General features: G+C 42.3%; 1 protein-coding gene across 3 annotated transcripts in view; it reads right to left on the minus strand.

The window, feature by feature from the left end:
* Positions 1–9,393: 9,393 nt before the first annotated feature.
* Positions 9,394–25,480, minus strand: part of MISP3 (MISP family member 3) — a 49,016-nt gene continuing 32,929 nt past the window's right edge. For all 3 annotated transcript variants that reach the window (XM_067463989.1, XM_060759789.2, XM_067463991.1), the window contains exons 3-4: positions 18,972–19,054; positions 9,394–10,451 (exon numbers count right to left, since the gene is read on the minus strand). In XM_067463989.1, the coding sequence (XP_067320090.1) occupies positions 10,356–10,451; positions 18,972–19,054 (179 nt within the window). In that variant the 3' untranslated portion in view covers positions 9,394–10,355. The remainder of the gene's footprint in view (positions 10,452–18,971; positions 19,055–25,480) is intronic.

Below are 25,480 nucleotides of genomic sequence, written 5' to 3' on the forward strand. Positions count from 1 at the left end.
CACAAGTCTGAGGGCTCAACTGAAAGGGATCCCCAAACACATGAAGGATACATTTGGAGTGGAGGAACATTTGATATCTCCACACCAAACCAAGCAGCTTACATTCCCCTCAACCCCATTTAACATCTCCTTCCTCCAGCCACTCCTCATACACACATACCCTCACTAGCCCTCACCCCCACGTATACTACATACATGCATACCCATCAGAAGCACACGTAACCTCCAATATATTCATCTCCAGACACTCTTGACATATTCCTTTAACTCTAACTGTAGGTACCCATCTCCAACACACTTCAGGCACTGGCACCTATTTAGCTCATATCTACACTACAAATCCACACTCCTTGTTGGGCTATGCCACCCATTCACACCCCATATACCTCCAAACAGCCCAGATGCATCCGGGCACATAAACCATATCCAGACCTACCCACACAACTTTCACAGTCCATACAGACTCCTGAAATCACCAAAAGGGAAGCCTTCAGAAATATGCAATTCAGGTGGAATAAATACACACAGGATGCATCAACACTGTGGAATTCATGCAGTTTGACACCTCTGTTTAACTACCACGGCTCAATGTTTTGGAATCGTAAGAGGTGTACTTCACAAGATATCTCGACTTTACTGGCAGCACTGACCTTAATGAAGAAGTTAGTTCCAGCAGTCATCTGTGTCTTGTATCCAATAACCTTGAAAGTGGAATACTTCTTGTTTTCCTTTTGTTCTATTTCACCTTTTGTCTGAAATTAACAAGAATAGGTACACATTTTACTTCCTGTACAGAAAAGAACGGAACAGTGTCAGGAAAAAGGTGAGATAGGTCCCATTTTTCTAAGCGTTAGAAGTTGAATTTCATGAAACCCCACCGGACATTAATGAGTTTAAGCACCCTCCCAAAATGCTATACTGTCTCAAGATAATTTCTAGCCAAAGCAAATGGTGGAAATGGTCTTCCTGGAGGCCCCTTCTACACTGCCATATAAAATCCAGATTATCTGCTTTCAACTAGATTATCTAGCAGTGCAGACTCAGATAATCCAGTTCAAAGCAGATCATGTGGATTTTCTGCCTTGATGATCTGGATTACATGGCAGTGTAAAAGGTGCCTGCACTTGCATTCCAGTTGTTCAGAGGGTACCAGGATCCAGAGCCACCTCCCAAGCTGTGACTCTTATCTGTTGAGGTTTATGTGGTGGAAGAAGGGTCTTCCAGAAGAGATTGGGTCCTCTGAGCCAGAGGAAGAACCCATAAGAATTACTACTCGTTAAAATGGTCTTACAGCAATCTGTCTTTGCCAGTTTTCCTAAAATACGGTTTCATTAAACTATGCTTTTTCAACCTTCTAGTAGACTCGTTCACTCACCTTGTCAACCATCTCCTGAACTACTGGAACAGCAGGTTTGGTGTCGCTTAAGGCTCCTGAACTTCTGGAGTAGCAGGTCTGACTTTGGTTACACCTCCAGTACTCATGGTGACAAGTCAGATCTGAGGAGTCTGGAAAGTCTGTGTCGTCAAATCAGAAGCAACTGTAATGTTAGCGAGTAGTCTGTCACTTTATATACTCCCTCAGAGGGGCAATTGACTCAGGAATGAGGGTGGAATCCTGACCCATGAGTGAAGAGTACATGACTCACGTTCGCTTTTGGGGAGTGACACGTCAGCAGACCTTGCCATGTTGCCAACCATAGAGCAATCACATTGCATAACTCTTTGGAATGCAAGAATTAAACCCAACATTAATCCCATCCCATTCAAATGGGTCCATTGCAAAGAATGGGACTTTTTCGTGACCCTTAACATCAGTGGGCCTCCCTGGATTAATTTATAGCAACTGAAGAGGGAGATTGGTCAGGATCTTGGCAAAAAGCAAGCAAGCTGCATATAACTCTGTATATATTTTATATAACTCTGTATATATTTTATAAAATAGATATCAATAAAATTATATTAATTGGGGCATCAGTAGGTTAAATGTTTTTGAATATTTACATAAACCTGTAATTTAAGAGAAGACTGTCCAACTCTGATTAAACCATTATTCTAACCTTCTTCAATGTAAATCTGCTTACGTATCTTTCCAATATTAATAAAGAGAGTAAAATAATAAATGGAATAATAAGAATAGGATTTAAGGATCGAACTGCAAAGACTCTGGCACAAGATAGTCAATTTATTTATTTATTTATTAACTTTATTTGTACCCCGCTAGCATTTATTATTATTATTATTATTATTATTATTATTATTATCATTATTTATATCCCGCTAACATCTCCCGAAGGACTCGATGCAGCTTACAAAAGCCAAGGCCTCAATAAAACAAAGACTGCCAACGTAGGGGCTTGTCTGATGTCCCTGGGAAGGGAGTTCCAGAGTTGGGGGGCTGCGACGCAGGTGGGATCATGAGCAGGGTCTCTCCGGATGAGCGAAGGGAGCGTGCGGGTTCATAAACGGAGTCAAGGTGGTCCCAGTGGTACCTTTGATGATTGCCTACAGCAGGAGTCCTCAAACTAAGGCCCAGGGGCCGGATACGGCCCTCCAAGATCATTTATCTGGTCCTCGCTCAGGGTCAACCTAAGTCTGAAACAACCTGAAAGCACACAACAACAACAACAACAACAACAACAACAACAATCCTATCTCATCAGCCAAAAGCAAGCCCACACTTCCCATTGAAATACTAATAAGTTTATATTTGTTAAAATTGTTTTTCATTTTAATTATTGTATTGTTTTTAAGTGTTTTTGCACTAACTATGAGATGTCCCGATCTGTATTGGTGGCCCAATACTGCGTATGTTTTTGTATGTATTCTTAATTTTAATTTTATATGCTTAAGCGAATTGTATATTTTAACATTGTATATTTTAACATGTTGTAAACCGCAATGAGTCGCCGCACAGGCTGAGATATTAGCGGTATACAAGCATACCAAATAAATAAATAAATAAATAAATAAATAAATAAATAAATACAAATAAGATATGTGTAGTGTGCATAGGAATTCATTCATGTTTTCATTCAAATTATAATCTAGCCCTCGAACAGTTTGAGGAACTGCGACCTGGCTCTCTGTTTAAAAGGTTTGAGGACCCCTAGTTTAATCCATTGCACCACCAGAGGCTCCAGATTGGTGTCAGGTCTGCATTTTAGACCATACAACACCATTTCTTCTGTTCTCAATTCAGTGTGCAAGTGTTGACCTATAGAGCCCTAAACGATTTGGAGCCAAGAAGGCGCAGGTGTGCAGCTTGGGAGTGATCCTGGATTCATCGCTGAGCCTGGAACCCTAGGTCATGGTGGTGGCCAGGGGAGCTTTTGCACAGTTAAAGTTTGTGCGCCAGCTGCGCCCGTACCTTGGGAAGTCTGACTTGGCCACGGTGGTCCAAGCTCTTGTTACATCCTGTATAGACTACTGCAACACTCTCTACGTGGGGTTGCCTCTGAAGACTGCCCGGAAGCTGCAACTAGTCCAACGTTCGGCAGCCAGGCTATTGATGGGAGCAGGATACAGGAAGCACACAACTCCCTTGTTGCGCCAGCTCCACTGGCTGCCAATTACCTTCCAAGCACAACTCAAAGTGCTGGTTTTAACCTACAAAACCCTATACTGTTCCGGCCCAGTTTATCTGTCCGAATGTATTCTCCCCTATGAACCGTCAAGGTTCTAAAATCTTCTGGAGGGGCTCTGCTCTCAGTCCCACCACTTTCGCAGTCGCATCTGGTGGGAACAAGAGACAAGGCCTTCTCTGTGTTGACCCCTCGACTATGGAACTCTCTCCCGAATGAAATTAGATCTGCCCCCTCCCTCCTGACCTTTAGGAAGCTAGTAAAATCATGGCTTTGGAACGAGGCAGTCCCAGAATGATAGCTAAGACCGGCAATTGACCAAAGTTATGGCCCACAAGATATAGACTGAATTGGATATGATTTTTATCTTGACGAACTGGCTTATATGTATTTTACCCTATATGTATTTTAATTCATTGTTGATGTTTGTTGTTAGAGTGTTTTGATATTTTAGATTGTAGTGTTAGCACTGAATCCTTGCTGTTAGCTGGTCTGAGTCCCTCTACGGAGGTAGAGAAGATTGGGATAGAAAATTTTTAAATAAATAAATAAATAAAAAGATGCACGAAAGACCATCTCCTCCCATATCAGCCTTCCAGAAATCTGAGATCTTTGGAAGAGGCTCTGTTGTGTGTCCCAACACTATGTGGAATTAGGTTGGTGGGTACAATCAATGGCTTTCTCTGTAGCAGCGCCCTGTCTATGAAACTCCACACCAGAGGAACTTAGGCTGTCTCTGTCTCTTTTCAGCAGGTGGTATTCAGTGTTTGAAATTGCCAGCTCAACTGTTTCAAAACTAGATTCTAGGATTATTTTTAGACTGCGTTTACGAGTTTGTACATCATGCTATTTGAGAAAACACTCCTTACAAAAAGATTCTTATTTTTACACTGTTTTAATTATTTATTAATTATTTATTAGATGCACTTATTGACCGCCATTCTCAGCCCTTACGGGCGACTCATGGCGGTGTACAGTACACATAAAAAGACAGTTACAGAGGCCAGTATCAACAACATATGACTATACAACAAATACAAACTACATAAAAATCCGCTTCGTCTCTTAGTAGAATCATAGCCAGTCTCATTTTCCTTATACCATTCCAGTTCTCATTACCGTAATGTTGTTGCTTAGCACTTAATTAAATGCCCTCTCGGACAGCCAGGTCTTAAGGCTTTTTCGAAAGGACATGAGGGAGGGCGCCTGTCTGATGTGTGCCGGGAGAGTGTTCCACAGCCGGGGGGCCACCACCGAGAAGGCCCTCTCCCTCGTCCCCGCCAGCCGTGCCTGTGATGCAGGCGGGATCGAGAGAAGGGCCTCCCCAGACGATCTCAAGGTCCTCGTGGGCTCGTAGGCCAAGATGCGGTCAGAAAGGTATTTTGGGCCGGAACCGTTTAGGGCTTTGTAGGCCAAGACCAGCACCTTGAATTGGGTCCGGTAGCAAATCGGCAGCCAGTGAAGCTGGGACAACAAGGGCGTTGTGTGCTCCCTGCTACCCGTTCCAGCTAGTAACATGGCTGCCGCACGCTGGACCAGCTGAAGCTTCCGGGCCGTCTTCAAGGGCAGCCCCACGTAGAGAGCGTTGCAGTAATCCAGGCGGGATGTGACAAGAGCGTGTACCACCGTGGCCAAGTCAGACTTCCCGAGATACGGGCGCAGCTGGCGCACGAGCCTAAGCTGTGCAAATGCTCCCCTGGTCACCGCTGAAACCTGGGGGTCCAGGCTCAACGATGAGTCCAGAGTCACACCCAAGCTGCGAACCTGCGCCTTCAAGGGGAGTGCGACCCCGTCCAGCACAGGCTGTAACCCTATATCCCGTTCGGCCTTGCGACTGACCAGGAGTACCTCTGTCTTGTCTGGATTTAGTTTCAGTTTGGTTGTTTATTTGTTGTCTTGAGAATGTGGAAATGCTTTCAATAAAGAAGGGAGAAGAGGAAACGATCCAACTAAAAATGCCTGCCTTCCTCCACAAGACTAATACCTACCGGCTGTTACTTCCTGGCTGACATACAGGATTTCTTCACAAGTGTAGTGCAATCCTGTTCTGCATTACACCTGCTATCTCAGGGGCAATAATTGATAACTAACTGCAGTTATTTCATCTTAGCAAATAGTTTACACAGTTATAAAGATTACAAATAAAACCTGACAAAGGAACTATCTCATGAAAACAAATGAAGTTATCTATTAATTTGGACATTTTTAATGTAAAGGGAGAACTTAAGCAAACTAACGTAATGGAGGCAAATTGAAAACGCGGCATTAATTTCAGAATCATGGTTTAGGATTTTTTTTTGTCATGTCAGAAGTGACTTGAGAAACTGCAAGTTGCTTCTGGTGTGAGAGAGTCAGTGTCTGCAAGGATGTTGCCCAGGGGACGCCCGGATGTGTTACCATCCTGTGGGAAGCTTCCCTCATGTCCCTGCATGGGAAGCTGGCCAGGGTGGTCCATGCCTTAGTCACCTCCAGATTGGACTACTGCAATGCGCTCTACGTGGGGCTCCCCTTGAAAACGGCCCGGAATTCCAACTGGTCCAACGGGCGGCGGCCAGGTTGTTAACTGGTGCTCCTTACAAAGAGAGGTCAACCCTCCTGTTTAAGGAGCTCCATTGCCTGCCGTTCATTTTCTGATCCCAATTTAAGGTGCAGGTGCTTACCTACAAAGCCCTAAACGGTTTGGGACCTGCCTACCTGCGTGGCCACATCTCCGTATATGAACCCACATGATCTCTCCGATCATCTGGAGAGGCCCTGCTCACGATCCCACCTGCGTTGCAAGCGCGGTTGGTGAGGACGAGGGACAGGGCCTTCTCTGTGATAGCCCCCCAACTCTGGAACTCTCTCCCCAAGGACATCAGACAAGCCCCTACGTTGGCAGTCTTTAGGAAGAGCTTGAAGATGTGGCTGTTCCAGTGTGCCTTTCCAGAATAGGAAACTTCTAGCATCATGTCCCAAATGCACTTTATTAGATATTTAAGATTGTCTGCACACCGCACCTATCTCTAAAAACCTATCCATGGCACCTGTCATGTCCAACACTTTTTAAATTTTATTCATTACGGTTGGCCCAGCCTTAGTTTTTAAATGCGTCGTGGTATTATTGTTCTAATGTTTTTTGCTATTGCTTTAATGTTTATTGTTTTGCTTTATGAGTTTATTGTTGTATTTGTTATGCTGTTGTTTTATTAAGGGCCTTGGCCTTTTGTAATCCGTACCGAGTCCTTCGGGAGATGTTAGAGGGATATAAATAAAGTTAATAATAATAATAATAATAATAATAATAATAATAAAGCTGGAGCTGACAGAGGGGGCTCACTCTGTCTCGTGGGATTCGAACTGCCCACCTTCCGGTCAGCAGTATAGTCGGCACAAGGGTTTAACCCATTGCGCCACCGTGGCTCCCATGTTGTAGAATTATGTTGTATTAATTCAATGAGAGACTGTTCTAACAAGCTAAGACATTTTCCAAATTATTCAATGCCTCTTTTGTATTGTTGTTCTTGTTTTCTTGGCAAGGTTTATTCAGAAGAGGTTTCTCTAGTGACATAAGGATGTAATTTGCCAGGGTCACTTATTATGGTTCAAGAGTTGAGCAGAGATTTGAACGCAGGATTCGCCAAGTCCGCATTCTACAACTTACTAAGTCTTGGATTCCTGCAAAACTACTTGGGAAACTGCAATCTGTTGATCATAAGACTGCAATCATTTGTTTTAGTTTATGACTAGATGATAGTTTGGTTAATTCCAAGGTCAACAATTTTAAGCCCACAATCAGTGAAGGCCACTTAGAAAGTTGTTGTAGGTTTTTTGGGCTGTATGGCCATGTTTTAGAAGTATTCTCTCCTGACGTTTCACCTGCATCTATGGCAGGCATCCTCAGAACTTAGAAGGGTTTCCATTCATATGTTCCTCCTGTGTTTTCCATCAAACACCACATATATGTTGCTCATCTGTCACAGGAAACCAGATGTTGAACCTCATCACCCTAGTATATTTTATCGGTAGGAGAATCAATAAATTAAAGGAACATGAAAACTGTGACAGGAAACCAGATGTTGCTTTAGAAGACTAGATTCTAAAAGAGAAATGAAAAACAAAAGACATGTATTTGGTGGAGCGAATTAGAATGTGGAACTGGCAGTTCTGAGACTCTAGAGAGACATAGTTCTTCTTTGACAAAGACCTTAAAGGGGGACAGGATCCAGAGCCTGGAAAGGTTGTGGCCCAAAAACAGCCTAGTAGGTGACACATAGCCCTGTGACTGCACTGTATCTACTTTATTTCAAGGAAGAAAAGTCTGCATAAAACCAGAATTTGTTGGGTGCCTCTACTCCTGGATGCCCTTGATGGTTTCTTGAGCTCTCTCCTACCTTAAGTAGGAGGAGATACACTATGTAACAAAATTTGAAGAAAAAAATCTGTTCCTGGTTTGAAAGTGTTATTTCCTGTTTAATTGTGTGGTACTTCCTTTGAAAGTAGTTGTTCTACTCCAGGAACTATTTTTGTGGCTGCCACAAACTATGATGAAGTGGTTTGTTTTCCTTCCTGTTCAAGGAGCTCCACTGGCTGCCATTCATCTACCAAACCCAATTCAAGGTTCAGGTTCTTACCTACAAAGCCCTGAACGGTTTGGGACCCGCCTACCTACATGATCGTATCTCTGTATATGAACCCACACGATCCCTTCAATCTTCTGGAGAGGCCCTGCTCTCAATCCCACCAGCATCGCAGGCGCGTTTGGTGGGGACGAGAGTGAGGGCCTTTTCAGTGGTGGCCCCTCGACTCTGGAACTCACTCCCTAAAGATATCAGACAGGCTCCAACTCTGGCAGTCTTCAGGAGGAGCTTGAAGACGTGGCTGTTCCAGTGTGCCTTCCTAGAATAATGACCCCATAGCACTTTGTCCTCCAAAGCACATTTCCCTGAGTCTGCTCGTATGCCCTTCCACAAACACCAGTATCACCTTCCATTCATGGCCCAGCATTATTTCCAATTTTAACTCTACATTTGGCCTCCCCTCTGTTTTTAATTATGTGTTGCTTTTTGATAATGTTGTGTATTTTATTGTCTATGTTTTTTAATTGCTTGTATTGATGTTTTACTGCTTGTATTGTTGTGTTTGGGCTTGGCCTCATGTAAGCCGCACCGAGTCCCTTGGGGAGATGGTAGCGGGGGTACAAATGAAGTTAATAAAAAAAATTGTTTTCAATGAATGTCATATTCATTGAAAAACTATAGCAAAATGTGCTGCAGGATGTCCCATAAAAAGAAAGTTTTGCAGTTTAATAAACTTTTCCCATGTTTTTATTATAGAATCAATTAGGAGATGACATTTATAACCTAGGAACAAAAATTGTGTTACATAGTGTCATCATCACTGAAAGAAAGGATGATTCCCTGAGTGCCTTCGGGGAGATAGAAAGTGTTATAAAGTTTTTGTTGTTGTTCAAAGGAATTTTTTTTAAAAAAAATGGAAGTGGGGAGTATCAGATCCTTATCAAATGAAACCTGTTAGCAGTATGTGATATGTTTATTTCTTTACATGCATTTCATTTTGGATTTAAAATGTACTTTGTATTGTCGAAGGCTTTCATGGCCGGAATCACTGGGTTGTTGTAGGTTTTTTCGGGCTGTATGGCCATGTTCTAGAAACATTCTCTCCTAACGTTTAGCCTGCATCTGTGGCAAGCATCCTCAGAGGTTGTGAGATCCCCACAGATGCAGGCGAAATGTCAGGAGACAATGCTTCTAGAACATGACCATACAGCCCGAAAAAAAATACAACAACCCAGTGATTCCGTCCGTGAAAGCCTTTGATAATACATAGAGCACATTGCTATCTATAGTCTCTGGCTCTTATAAGACATATTTTGTTTTGGTCTTAGAGCTAAATACCCAAAGGAAAAAAAACATGCCAAAATTCTCATATTAAAAGGGTAAAATATCTTATTGGAAGTAGCACTCTGATGTCACAGGGATCAGGGCTGGTAGTGAGAAATCCTTTCCTGGCTACAACACACAGAATTCCTTACCTAGAGATTCTGGGAATTATACTCCAAAGTGTAACTTCCTCCAATCCTCTGAGACATATATCCACACAGACTGTTGGTCCTCTGCAACCTGTGAACTACCCCAATACAAAAATATTCTGTTGGGATGGGAATTGCTGACACAGCTACTTGGTTATTTGTTAGACTATAGCTTCCAGAAGCCCCAGCCAGCAGGGGTATTGGGAGATTTTGGGAGTTGTAGTTCAAAAAGTAACATTCCCTATTGCCTTGCTCTCTCTTATGAATCCAGTCATCCTAATAGTGTGCCTAACAGTGCCTCTCTGGGCATGGGCTTCCCGTATGGATGCACCCATATAACTTTTGCAGAGAGTCTGTCTAATACAGGTCAGAAGAGCCAGCAAAAACCTAGCATGGAGCTGAATGTGGAAAGCACTTGGAATGAATCCTCCTAGGGGACCCTTTGCAAATGTAACACTAGCAGATAGTCATGCTTTGTGCACTTGAAGCTTACCCATTCATCCCTTCTCCTCATTCCATATAAAAAGTTTGGAAGACAGCCTATTATAAGCACAGTTCCATCCCATAATCACCCTGCAGATATGTTTTTGGGGAAAGTCAAATCAAAAGGCTGAGTGAAACGAAAACATAGTTGGCTCTGGTAGTATGTCCTTGCATAGGAGTGGGGAAGCTCCCCCCAGGTCCGCCATGTGTCTTATCACTGGAGACGCGAACCGCTGCTTCTTCTCGCTGAGAAAATGTCTCTAATCTTCATCCTCCTGGTTGCCAACGGCCCCAGACTCCCAGCGTTCGATTAAGGCACTCCTCTGGCGACGAAGGATTCGAGGACTTTTCTCTGACTGTGGGTTCAATGGGGGAGAGAAAGAAGCGGGGTTAGTGAGCAAAATTCAAGGAAGATCCCTTATTGTTCCTTTGGGAGAGAACAGAATAAAGAGAAGAAGGTCTTTTTGGATGACAACTCCCACGATTTCCAACAAGCATATCCACTGGCCAGACTGCATGAGAATCTGGAATTTGTAGTCTTAAAAGTAGGACCAAGGCAGTGACATCTCTGGCTCACCCCTTGTTTGGGTATCAGCCAGCATGCCAACGACTTAAATCAAGAAATAGTTTTCTAACATCTACAGAGACTCTCACTGGAACACCTCAGCAAGCAAGAGTCTAAAAGTGGCAGGCTCAAACCCAGAACCTCAATCAATGGCTGATACCAAATGAAGACTCCCTCCTGGGCACACAAACTGGGCGACTTGGAAGGTGCTGAACAGACTGCGCTCTGGCACCACGAGATGCAGAGCCAACCTTAAGAAATGGGGCTACAAAGTGGAATCCACGACATGCGAGTGTGGAGAAGAGCAAACCACAGACCACCTACTGTAATGCAACCTGAGCCCTGCCACATGCACAATGGAGGACCTTCTTGCTGCAACACCAAGTGGCCAGATACTGGTCAAAGGACTTTTAATAGGATACCAAGCCTGCAAACTTTGTGGTTTGTTTGTTTGTTTTTAATGCAATACAACTGTATTGGTTCGCTCCTGACATGATAAATAAATAGTCTTAAAAGTAACTATTCCCAGCAATGGAGGAAGATTTGGTTCCAGGAACAGATTCAATGCCATTGTCTTCTGCAAAGAAAAATGGATTGTATCAATTGGATTGAGCCCATGGCCTGCTGTTTCATGGCCAAGGTTCATTTCAGGACATAGAGAATGGAGGCCGAAAGATAAGCACTCCCTAATTCACCCCCCCCCCATCATAATTGAGTACAAATTCAAGCATTTTCATTCAACTGGTGGATGTGCTTGTCTTTAATAAATTTCATGATTAAGTTGCAAGCTACCACAATACATTTACAATTACTCTTGTTGTTTATTGTTATTATTGTTTAGCGTTTACGGAAAAATGTATGCACACATGCACTGCCATTTGAGGCCCATTAACGTGGCAGTAAATACAGCAGCAGACATAGCCAACTTGTAGCCTTCTGATATTTTTGAATTGCAATGCTCATCAGTCAAAATGGTCGATTGTGGAGATTGCTTGGAACATCTAGAGCAGTGTTTCTCAACCTAAAGGTCAGGGTTGCAAGGGGGAGGGTGTTAAAGAGGGATCGCCAAAGACCAAAAGAAAACACATATTTCTAATGGTCCACAGCATTAGAACCTCTTTGGCAGAGAAGGCTGAAGATCTCTCTGCCTGTCCTTCTCATACTTTTTGGTGTTCGTGAACTACAATTCCCAGAATTCAAAAACAGCCCCACCCCCACCTCACCAGTGTCAGCTATGTAGGTACTGTGCCATGTTTGGTGCAGATCTATTGTGGGCTGGGTTCAGAGTGCTCTTTGATTGTAGGTGAACTATTAATCCTAGCAACTACAACTCCCAAATGTCAATGTTTATTTTCCCCAAACTACACCAGTGTTCACATTTGGGCATATTGAGTATTTGTGCCAAGTTAGGTACACATCCATTGTTATTTGAGTCCACAGTGCTCTCTGGATGTAGGTGAACTACAACTCCAAAAGATCAATGCCCACCAAACCATTTTCTGTTGGTCATGGGAGTTCTGTGTGCCAAGTTTGGTGCAATTCCATTGTTGGTGGAGTTCAGAATGTTCTTTGATTGTAGGTTAACTATAAATCCCAGCAACTACAACTTCCAAATGGCAAAATCAATCCCATATCGGGTATTTGTGCCAAATTTGGTCCAGTGAATGAAAATACATCCTACATGTCAGATATTTACATGATGATTCATAACAGTAGCAAAATTACAGTTATGAAGTAGCAACAAAATAGTTCTTGTGGGTTTTTTTCGGGCTATATGGCCATGTTCTAGAGGCATTTCTCCTGACATTTCGCCTGCATCTATGGCAAGCATCCGAGGATGCTTGCCATAGATGCAGCCGAAACGTCAGGAGAAATGCCTCTAGAACATGGCCATATAGCCCGAAAAAACCCACAAGAATTGAGTGATTCCAGCCATGAAAGCCTTCGACAATGCAAGCAACAAAATAATTTCATGGTTGGGAATTACCACAACATGAGGAACTGTATTAAATGGTCATGGCATTAGGAAGGTTGAGAACCACTGATCTAGAGGGTCACCCGTTTTTCCTGCCAAATCAAATGTGTTTCTATGGGGCTTACTCCATAAAAGGGCTCAAAGACGGGCTCAAAGCCAACCTTAAAAACTCTGGCGTAGACACTGAGAACTGGGAAGCCCTGGCCCTTGAGCACTCCAGTTGGAGGTCAGCTGTGGCCAGCAGTGCTGTAGAATTTGAAGAGGCACAAATGGAACGGACCCACCGCCAGAACACTCCACTTGAAGAACCATCATCCTCGGACTAGGAAGGATCACCTAAGTACTCCCTAGTGCTTAGGATCACAGTTTTCAGGCTGGGCAAAACATTGCAGTGCATGGGGCAGAGAATGCAGACAACATTCTTCCTACCTACGAATATCAATTGGAGCACACTTTGCTTTCTCATGTCACAAAAGAGTAACTCAGAACCGTATTACATCCTTGCCATAGATCATAAATATATAGTGAAAAAGCAACTACCACATCCACACTATTTAGCATTGAGTGAAATATAATTGCAAGGCTCTATGACAACCTTCTAAAATTAAAACCTGGCACAGCAATATGGTGGTATATACTAATGGGTAATCCAAGCTCCGGAGCATAGCATGATGAACAATAGATGTGGGGAATTACAAGATCCTGAAACATAAATATATGAAACTGAATACTAAATATATGGAACAGAATGCAAAATATAAATATATGGAACAGAATACTGAAGTTTAGATGGTCCATGCTATCATATTCCCTATCTTTTGTCTATATCAAGGGTCCTCAAACTTTTTAAACAGGGGACCAAGTCACAGTCCCTCAAACTGTTGGAGGGCCAGATTATAATTTGAAAAAAAATCGAATGAATGCACACTGCACATATATTATTTGTAGTGCAAAAAAAAAAAACCACTTTTAAACAATACAATAATTAAAATAAAGAACAATTTAAACAAATATAAGCATAATTTTGTTTTGCCCCATGCATTTGCTCTGTAAAAGTGTATACGTTTTTTATCCCAGATCTGGGACCGAAACCTGGCTCTTTAGCCAAGTTCTTGAACTCATAGCTATCATTTCTCTCAGCTCATTTTTCACCAAGTAAGAAAAGAGGGCACACGGTGGAAAGAAAAGTTCTTACTTTTAGATAATATGGAATATTGGGAAAGCTCGGGTTTTGGACTATATTTCCAATGCTGGATGGAGGATTTAGGTTAGGAGCTGTGGTCCAAAAATGAACATTTCTGTGCTCCAGGAAGTCCCTACAAACTTGTAGTAGTAGATTCTGTTGTATCTTCAAGTCATTTCTCACTTATGGCAACCCTAAAACCCTGTGCGAAGGAAGACAGATGCTTTTGAACAGTGGTGCTGGAGGAAAGTTCTGAGAGTGGCTTGGGCCACAAGAAGACCCAACCAGTCCATACTTCAGGAGATAAAGCCCGACTGCTCATTGGAGGGAAGGATAGTAGAGGCCAAGATGAAGTACTTTGGCCACATCATGAGAGGACAGGAAAGCTTGGAGAAGACAATGATGCTGGGAAAAATGGAAGGAAAAAGGAAGAGGGGTCGACCAAGGGCAAGAGGGATGGATGGCATCCTTGAAGTGACTGGCTTGATCCAGAAGGAGCTGGGGGTGGTGACGGCTGACAGGGAGCTCTGGCGTGGGCTGGTCCATGAGGTCACGAAGAATCGGAAGCTACTGAACGAATAAACAACAACAAAATAAACCTATCGTGTGATTTTCCAGGCAATATTTGTTCAGAGGGGTTGCTTATGCCTTTCTTTGAGGTTGAGAGAGTGTGACTTGTCCAAGTTTACCCATAGGCTTCTATGGCTGAGCAGACGTATCTCCTTATTCTTTGTCCAGCGCTCGAATTCATACTTTCGGGGCTGTGTTGTACCATCATGGAAATGAAGATGGATTTTGGCCTTTGAAAAGTGAATGGCAGAGTCTGTTTTTCATATCAATACATGAGCAAATGAAACAAAAGAGTGCCAAACTTTGTGCCAGGATTTGAATAATGGGAAATGTATTCACAAGGAACCTTTTGAAGGACAGCCGAGCACTGTTATGTACCATTTGCTTGTCTATTTCTATCAGGTAGAAAGGATACAAAATTCAAATGCATTACAATGAGCCTATTGAGGCTTTGTGAAAAAGAGGGTGAGGTATGCAAAGGGAAAGATAAGCAACCCTTGTTTCCACCGCCAGTAGGCATTGTGTACTGTTAAGGACAGCAGATCAGCCCCTTACATGGGGTTTGAACTATCAGGACAGTTTGTATGTACGCTCAAATTGAAACAGATGAGAATAGTTTTGGTATCCTCCTTGAGCTGTTTTGGGGAGGCTGATACAGTAAAACATATCAGGGCAACATGCTGAATTGTTATTTTAGATTAGGGTGGGCAAACTGCAGCCTTCCAGATAGGGGAACTTCAATTCCCAGAATTCCTCACCACCGGCTGATAGGGGATGCGCTCCAAAAAGACCTGAAGAGCCAGCCCTTGCACAAGCTATAGGGAGCTGTGGTCCAATTTACGCAGCTTATCTTCCTAAGGGAAAAGGGAGCAAAGTGTAATATAGGGTGAGTGTGACCTCATCTTCCATGATAGATCTATGAGTATTTAGGTTAATAGCAGATCTCATAGTCAGCCCCAGAGACATTTATAGTATTAATCCAGAGTGGGCTATGCCACCCCACCCAGAACAAATGTGGCCCACTGTGGTTTCTGGTACGCCTTCCACAGCTAAAGCCACACCATTAAAATTTGACTGCTTCACAAACGCAACAAAGGTCTACCTCATATTATACAGTTATCGTAGATCATGGGTCCTCGGATTCTTTAAAGAAAGGACTGGTTCACATTTCCTCGTACTGTTAGGGGCTGGACTATAGTTTTTAAAAAAGCATGAATGAATTCCGATGCACACTGCACATATCTTATTTGTAGTGCAAAAAAGAAAGAAAGAAAAATACAATATTTGAAGAACAATTTTAACCAACATAAACTTACTAGTATTTCAATTTTTTTTTTGTCGTGTCAGGAGCAACTTGAGAAACTTCAAGTTGCTTCTGGTGTGAGAGAATTGGCTGTCTGCAAGGATGTTGCCCAGGGATGCCCAGATGTTTTGATGTTTTTACTGCCTTTGTGGGAGGTTTCTCTCATGTCCCCGTATGAGGAGCTGGAGCTGTTAGAGGGAGCTCATCCGCGCTCTCCCCGGATTCAAACCTGCGACCTGTCGGTCTTCAGTCCTGCCAGCACAGGGGTTTAACCCACTGCGCTACCAGGGGCTCCTCAATGAGAATTTCAATGAGTATTTTAATGAGAGGTGTGGACCTCCTTTTGGCTGATGAGAGAGTCAAGTGAATTAGGATTGTTGTTGTTGTGTGCCTTCAAGTCGTTTCAGACTGAGGGTGAACACAAGTCTAAAGCAGTGGTTTCCAACCTTTTTTTGACCAGGGACCACTCTCCAATATTAGTACCAAAAGGGTTACGAATCTGTTTTTGGTTAACTTTAGATTCGGTTTGATTATTTGGGATGCTGATTCAGAAAATTGCATTGGATAGACCACATCAGCTCTAGTTTCTGATACAGAACATATGTCATCCAGTAGTTGCCATCTGCTCGCCCGCAAAAACCATATTTAATAATCTAGAGCTGATGTGGTCTATCCAATGCAATTTTCTGAATCAGCACCCCAAATAATCCCAGGTTGTTGTTTATTTGTTCAGTCGCTTCCGACTCTTTGTGACCTCATGTACCAGCCCACGCCAGAGCTCCCTGTCAGCTGTCACCACCCCCAGCTCCTTCAGAGCCAAGCCAGTCACTTCCAAGGATGCCATCCATCCATCTTGCCCTTGGTCGGCACCACTTCCTTTTCCCTTCCCTTTCCCCCAGCATTGTTGTCTTCTCTAAGCTTTCCTGTCTTCTCATGATGTGGCCAAAGTACTTCATCTTTGCCTCTAATATCCTTCCCTCTAGTGAGCAGTCGGGCTTTATTTCCTGAATAATTCCAGGTGCAGGCCTAAAAATGAAGACATCAAGGCACCTCCGCTTCCAGGCTTCACATGAAATGGCTCCACTCAGGGCGAAGGAGGAAGAGGAGAAGCAGCAGCCAGTCAGGAGGCTTATTGTGACTTTTGTGGGTAGTCAGCCTCTCTCCTTCTGGCAACCCTGTTGCAACGGCACTATAAGATCAGTCGCTCTCGTTGCAACTCTCGTTGTGTAGTAATGGTGAGGCTTCAGACCATATTTTAGGTGTTGGGGACCACTGGTCTAAAGTTTAGGGTGGAGGCCAGGGAAATTACTTTGGAAGACTGCATCCAGCCTGTGGGCCTTAATTTGGGGACCCCTGTTGTAGATTGACATTGCTTAAACATGGTTTTGGAAGGCTGAACGAAGGAAGATAGATGCTTTTGGACTGTAATGTTGGAGGAAAATTCTGATAGTGCCTTGGACTGCGAGAAGATCCAACCAGTCCATACGTCAGGAAATAAAGCCCAAATCCTGACTCCTCATTGGATGGAATGATATTAGAGGCAAAGATGAAGTACTTTGGCCACATCAAGAGAAGACAGGAGAGCTTAGAGAAGACAGTGATGCTGGGGAAAATGGAAGGAAAAAGGAAGAGGGGCCGACCAAGGGCAAGATGGCATCCTTGAAGTGACTGGATTGACCTTGAAGGAGCTGGGGGTGGTGACAACCAACAGGGAGCTCTGGCGTGGACTGGTCCATGAAGTCACGAAGAGTCAGAAGCGTTTAATCAATCCTGGGAGGAGCCTCTAGAATGCTCTGCCAGAGAATCATAGGATGATTTTTTTTTTTTGGTCGTGTCAGGAGCGACTTGAGAAACTGCAAGTCGCTTCTGGTGTGAGAGAATTGACCGTCTGCAAGGATGTTGCCCAAGGGACGCCCGGATGTTTTTGATTTTTTACCATCCTTGTGGGAGGCTTCTCTCATGTCCCTGCATGATGTGGCCATGACAGTTAAAAAAGAATCATAGAACCAAGTGCAAGTATTGCATTGTTGTCACTATATAATGTTAAGAAATTGAAAAAAGAAACAGAGAAAGATGTAATAGATAACATTTTAACTGCAGCAAGATTACTGATAGCGAAGAATTGGAAAGCTAAAATAAACATATCAATTGAAGAATGGTATAAAGAATTATGGAAAATAGCAATAAATGATAAATTGACATGTAGGTTAAGAGTCAGGAAAGGGGTATGGAAGGAAAATGATTTTGATAAAGTTTGGGGAAAAATTATTGAGAAGGGCTTAAAAGAAGTAGACGGGAAATTAACTTCACAAGAAGAAATGGTATTTTGGAAAGAGAAAGCAAATTGAAGTGGCCCGGTGGGGGGGGGGCACAGAGGTGGGGGGGGGGAAGTATACAAGATATATATACACTTTGGTTGATGTAATGAATTGAGGATGGAATATAAGATTATTGAAGGTATTGATGTATTGATGTATTCTAAGAAAACCAATAAAAATATTTGGGGGAAAAAAGAATCATAGAGTCAAAATTATAGTGCAAAAAAGGCCAAAAGCTTTTCAAATACCTGCTCAGTCATGTAAACCCACTGGATGACCTTGCGCAAGTCACTCCCTCAGCCTCAGAAGAAAGCAAAGGCAACCCCCCTCTGAACATATCTTGCCAAGAAAAAATATGTATATTCCCCTCCACTGTAGCAATAGAAATGTTAGTGTTTGCCCCTAAATCCCAACAGCAGCAATGTTGCTTCATGAGAAGTTTGGAAGTATCCAGTGTAGCCTCTCAGCACTGAGCGCCCTTCCACACAGCCCTATATACCAGAATATGAAGGCAGAAAATCCCACATTATCTGAGTGTGGACTCAGATAACCCAGTTCAAAGCAGATATTGTGGGATTTTCTGCCTTGATATTCAGGGATATAGGGCTGTGTTAGATGTTGCCCACTCTGATGCTGGTGAACACATTTCAATAACCATTTTAGGTTTCATTCATATGTCTGAAAGCCTGTGTAGCTCTGGCAAGATCAGCCCCTGCACCTTGCTGCTGGGTCACTGGTTTTTTTGTAAAGGCATTTATCTGCTGGAGAACTGCCTCGTTGGTCCTTTTGTCCTCTAATATTGGAGACGGCTTTGCCTGCTAAGTGAGATCTATAGTTGTGCATCCTAGCATATCTGCATGGATTGAAGCTCTCTGCCACAGACATATTTGCTAGTCCTAAGCACAGGCACAGTACAAGTTCTAACTCTGAGATGTAACCACGGCTATCAGTCTGGTTGTTACCTGGTAGAGCCCATTCACATGGGAAGTCTCAGAAGAGGTTGGTGGAGGCCATGTCACCTCCAGCTTCTTGCAGGAAGGTCTTTCTGCAAAGGAGGGAGAAACAAAGAGAAAGAGAGAGTTACGCAGAGCACAATGACAATAATAACACTGCTTTTGAGCATGAGAACGCAACACTAAATTACTAGAGCCAGTGATGTCACTAGGGAGGGTGAAAACTGCATCAAAGGGGGTGAAACCTCAAGGACTGTTTATATCAGTGGGTTGTTGTAGGATTTTTCGGGCTATATGGCATTCTCTCCTGACATTTCGCCTGCATCTATGGCAAGCATCCTCAGAGGTAGTGAAGGTGTTTCTCAACCTTCCTAACGCCATGACCTTAATACAATTACTCAAGTTGTGGTGACCCCCAACCATAAAAATATTTTTGTTGCAACCTCATAACTGTATTTTTACAACTGTTATGAATCATCATGTAAATCTCTGATATGCAAGATTTATTTTTATTCACTGGACCAAATTTGGTACAAATACCCGATACACCCAAATTTGAATACTGGTGGGGTTGGGTGGGGGTGGGAGACGACTGATTTTGTCATTTGGGAGTTGTAGTTGCTGGGATTTATAGTTCACCTACAATCAAAGAGCAGTCTGAACTCCACCAATGATGGAATTGAACCAAACTTGGCACACAGAACTCTCATGACCAACAGAAAGTACTGGAAGGGTTTGGTGGGTATTGATCTTGAGTTTTGGAGTTGTAGTTCACCTACATCCAGAGAGCACTGTGGCCTCAAACAACGATGAATCTGGACCAAATTTGGCACTAATTTTCAATATGTCCAAATGTGAACACTGGTGGAGTTTGGGGAAAATTGACATTTGGGAGTTGTAGTTGCTGGAATTTATAGTTCACCTAGAATCAAAGAGCATTCTGAATCCCACCAACCAGGCATGTAGCCGGGGGGGGGGGGCTTTGGGGGCTTCAGCCCCCTCCCCTCGAAATTCTCATGGTGGTCTGTGAAAAGGCCTTACTGGTACATTATTTAAACTGTTATGTTTATTCATATCATGATCTGATCACCATGCTCAATATATCTCATATGCATGGGGGTATTGGGGTAATGATACAAAAGGTTTGCTAGGGTAAACCCCCTTTCACCCAGACTCAGCCCCCCCCCCCCCCGAATCAAAATCCTGGCTACGGGCCTGCCACCAATAATAGAATTGGGCCAAACTTACTACACAGAACCCCCATGATCAACAGAAAATACTGAGTTTTCTGATGGTCTTTGGTGACCCCTCTGACACCCCCTTGGACCTCCCAGGGGTCCCAACCCCTAGGTTGAGAAACACTGGTTTATAGTATTATTCTGCTGTGTTTCAGCAAAAAAATGTATTTGTTAAATAAAAATATCCCTATGGTTATATGTGACCACAAAAACATGTACTGTTATCACTATACCAAAAGACTAAAACCCTATGCTGATTTGTTTTTTAACCTTTTAATACTCATGTGCTGCCATCTTTACTACCCAAATACGACAACACCTTGAGTCCCCTGATTTCATCATTTCACATAGTTATTTTTGTGGATGCTGGTTTTATACAGTTGCTAATTTGATCATTTCTTCCTGATGTTTTACCAACAATATTGTGGTCTGGTACTGAAGGAGATCCACGTGGCTGAAACCATGAGTTGATACACTGGATGAAGCCAACCCTAGTGATCGACCAAGCCACTTGTATCTAGGATCGATGGAAGGCATTTCAGTTTTGAGGGTGTGTAACCTGACCTCTGGCACATCAGCCAAGGAATTTGATAAGAGACCTTTGCCTGAGTCACAGAGACCCATCCCACTGAATCTCAGGATGTTTCCTGCCCTTTGCTCACACCTACAGAGGAAAACCTGCTTTCTGTTTCAGTCTGGCTTTTGTTAATGTTCAACCTTATGTTTGTAACTGTACTCACGGAAATGAATTACCACCCATTAGGTACACACTGGGAAACTGTTAGCTGCCAATTTCTCATCCTGTAACTGGAGGCCTCACCTATGTATTTATATGAAATCCAACGGGAGGTCAAGGCTTTGGAAGGTCACATTGGGCTAGAACCAGATACTTGAAATAATCACACTATGTAACAAAATTTGAAGGAAAAAAATCTGTTCCTGGTTTGAAAGTGTTATTTCCTGTTTAATTGTGTGGTACTTCCTTTGAAAGTAGTTGTTCTACTCCAGAAACTATTTTTGTGGCTGCCACAAACTATGATGAAGTGGTTGCATTTTTAAAAATTCTTAAATTATTGTTTTATATGTGATTTATATTAATTATATTGTTTTATTTGCTTATTGGTGTTTGTGTTTTGATGTGTTGTTGGGCTTGGCCTCATGTAAGCCACTCCAAGCCCCCTTGGGGAGATGGTGGCGGGGTATAAATAAAATAATAATAATAATAATAATAATAATAATTGAGTCTCTATGAGATATTCATTAAAAACTATTGGGGAGATGGTGGCGGACTATAAATAAAATTATTATTATTATTATTATTATTGAGTCTCTATGAGATATTCATTGAAAAACTATTGGGGAGATGGTGGCGGGCTATAAATAAAATTATTATTATTATTATTATTGAGTCTCTATGAGATATTCATTGAAAAACTATTGGGGAGATGGTGGCGGGCTATAAATAAAATTATTATTATTATTATTATTGAGTCTCTATGAGATATTCATTGAAAAACTATTGGGGAGATGGTGGCGGGCTATAAATAAAATTATTATTATTATTATTATTATTATTGAGTCTCTATGATATATTCATTGAAAAACTATTGGGGAGATGGTGGCGGGCTATAAATAAAATTATTATTATTATTATTATTATTGAGTCTCTATGATATATTCATTGAAAAACTATTGGGGAGATGGTGGCGGGCTATAAATAAAATTATTATTATTATTATTATTATTATTATTATTGAGTCTCTATGAGATATTCATTAAAAACTATTGGGGAGATGGTGGCGGGCTATAAATAAAATTATTATTATTATTATTATTATTATTATTATTATTATTGAGTCTCTATGATATATTCATTGAAAAACTATTGGGGAGATGGTGGCGGGCTATAAATAAAATAATAATAATAATTATTATTATTATTATTATTATTATTGAGTCTCTATGAGATATTCATTGAAAAACTATAGCAAAATGTGCTGCAGGATGTCCCGCAAAAACAAAGTTCTCACTACCTCTGAGGATGCTTGCCATAGATGCAGGCGAAACGTCAGGAGAGAATGCCTCTAGAACATGGCCATATAGCCCAAAAAAACCAACAACAACCCAGTGATTCCGGCCATGAAAGCCTTCGACAATACAATGTTTTTGCAGTTTAATAAACTTTTCCCTGTTTTTATTATAGAATCAATTAAGAGATGACATTTATAACCTAGGAACAAAAATTGTGTTACATAGTGTCATCATCACAGAAAGAAAGGATGATTCCCTGAGTGCCTTCGGGGAGATAGAAAGTGTTATAAATAAAGTTGTTGTTGTTGTTCAAAGAAATTATTTTAAAAAACTGGAAGTGGGGAGTATCAGATCCTTATCAAATGAAACCTGTTAGTAGTATATGATATGTTTATTTCTTTACATGCATTTCATTTTGGATTTAAAATGTACTATGTATTGTCGAAGGCTTTCATGGCCGGAATCACTGGGTTACTGTAGGTTTTTTCGAGCTATATGGCCATGTTCTAGAGGCATTCTCTCCTGACGTTTCGCCTGCATCTATGGCAAGCATCCTCAGAGGGACATCTAATCATCTCTCAACAAAAGATTGCCCCAGGCACTGCCAGACCATCAAATGCTAATCAAGGTGGTCAGTTGAAACATTCACACCTAGCTCCAACAGACAAGAGTTCTTTGTCCCAAGCTGGCCATTCCACAGATATATAAACCCATTTTCCTAGTTCCAACAGCCCTCACAACCTCTGAGGATGTTTGCCATAGATGCAGGCGAAACGTCAGGAGAGAATGCCTCTAGAACATGGCCATATAGCCCGAAAAAAACCTATAACAACCCAAAATGTACTATGTTTTGAAATAGACTTCACACCAGAATGCTTTTTCCAGAGCTTCAAAAAATTGTTTTTCGGTCTATGGTTACTGGTTGGGGATTTTAGGACGTATAGACCAAAAAACTAATATTTTCTAAGCTGCAGTTCTCTCCTTCACTTTAAAATCACAGCAACCCTATGAGACAGATTAGGCTGAAAGAGTACAGCTGAACCAGGGTAACTATTGGTATCTGGGTAATCCATTGGGTAACTCATTGATACCAGCTTGATATCTGACTGGATTTGAACCCAGCTCTTCCCAGAGTTTGTGACATCTCAACGAATACAGCACCTTATGAATTTCTGTAAAAGAGGCAAGGATATGAAGGGTAAGACCTCAATAAGGGCCCTTCCACACAGCCATATAACCCAGAATATCAAGGCAGATAATCCACAATAACTGCTTTGAACTGGGTTATCTGAGTCCACACTGCCATATAACCCAGTTCAAAGCAGATTATGTAGGATTTTATACAGCTGTGTGGAGGGGGCCTCGGGGTCCTTCCACACAGACATATAACCCAGAATATCAAGGCAGATAATTCATAATATCTGCTTTGAACTGTTTGGGTTTTTTTTGGTCGTGTCAGGAGTGACTTGAGAAACTGCAAGTCGCTTCTGGTGTGAGAGAATTGGCTGTCTGCAATTGCCCAGGGGACGCCTGGATGATTTGATGTTTTTATCATCCTTGTGGGAGGCTTCCCTCATGTCCCCGGATGAGGAGCTGGAGCTGATAGAGGGAGCTCATCTGTCTCTCCCCGGATTCGAACCTGCGACCTGTCAGTCTTCAGTCCTGCCAGCACAGGGGTTTAACCCACTGCGCCGCCGGGGGTTATCTGTGTCCACACTGCCATATAATCAAGTTCAATGTGGATTTGATACGGGTGTGGAAGGAGCCTAAGTCAGCTAAAGCTTTCCCTTGCAATATTTTCATTGACTGTCTTATAGACCAAAAAAAATGTTATAGTCCATTTTTGTGCTGCAATAGAAGCTGTATTACCAAATCTTTCTGTTCTGTTTAAGCCAGAACAAAAGGCGTCAGATCTGCCTGAAAACTCCAGCATAGCAACAACGTACTTTATTCACTCCCTAAAGATCAAGTATCCCAACCTTGAGTTAGTATTCCTGGGAGACTGAAACTATTATCCGACAGGTTTCTGTGTATTCTATGCATTTACTGTCTGATCTGTACACATCCAGTTGCTTTATGAGCCAGCAAACCCAGCCACTAGCTCAAGGTCACCCATAAAATGAATTCATAGCTGAATGGGATTTGATCTGTCAGACCCAGCATTTCCATTCAGCTGGAGACCAAACTGGTTTCCAGACAGTGCTGAGGCCAGGGCTGGGTGGGTATGGCAAAATTCAATGCAAGTGCAAAATGCAACATTTGGCACCACATGCCCTGGATTCCTGGGTTTTGCTATTATTGAGCTTGGCAGCACACAAACTGAAAAGATCCTAATGAAGCTATTCTGAAAGTGGAGAATTTCCAAGACCATTTGTAGTTTTGCAAGAGGAATTAACAGAGATTTATCTCGCTGCAAACAGGCTTTATGGGTGTCACAGGATGGAATCCCAGGAATACCACAATTTTGGCTCTGGCGTTAGTCACCATCTCTTCTTCTTTGGAGATACAGTGGGCCTTTAACATCTGGCATTTTGGTTTCAGGACTCTTCTGTAGATACCAAAACCCACTGAAGCTCAAGTCCCATTATAAACAATGGTTTTTCTTTTATAAAAGGGCAAAATCAATGTTTGCTATGGGGTGTGGGGCAGAGGAGGGTTTAGAAAAAAATTCAGCCATGGTTGGTTGGTTGACTTGCTGTGAGTTTTCCAGACTGTATGGCCATGTTCCAGAAGCATTCTCTCCTGATGTTGCACCCACATCAATGGCAGGCATCCTCAGATGTTGTGCCCTCACAACCCCTGAGGATGCCTGCCATAGATGTGGGTGAAACGTCAGGAGAGAATGCTTCTAGAACATGGCCATACAGTCTGGAAAACTCACAGCAACCCAGTGATTCCGGCCATGAAAGCCCTGAACAACATATGCTTGGCTGAATTTGTGGATGTAGAATCTGTGAATACGGAGGGTTGACGGTATTTAAAGAGACATTGGATGGCCATCTCTACGGAGTGCTTTAGTCATGTATTCCTACATGCAGAGGATGGCACTAGAGATATCTTCCAACTCTATCATTGTTTGATTGTATGACCCTTACTGAACTTCCAAAGAATGTCAGCTTCAAAGAAACAGTCAGTGTTTTGATCTTAGGGCAGCACAGGAATGCTTGAGAAAAGAGAAAATTACTATTTTGTACAACTTCAAGAACACTCCCCTCCAGCCCCCAGCCCAAGACATAATGGTTGCAGTGT

This window comes from Anolis sagrei, chromosome 2 (assembly GCF_037176765.1).
Source record: "Anolis sagrei isolate rAnoSag1 chromosome 2, rAnoSag1.mat, whole genome shotgun sequence".
In the NCBI taxonomy this organism is placed as follows: Eukaryota; Metazoa; Chordata; class Lepidosauria; order Squamata; family Dactyloidae; genus Anolis; species Anolis sagrei.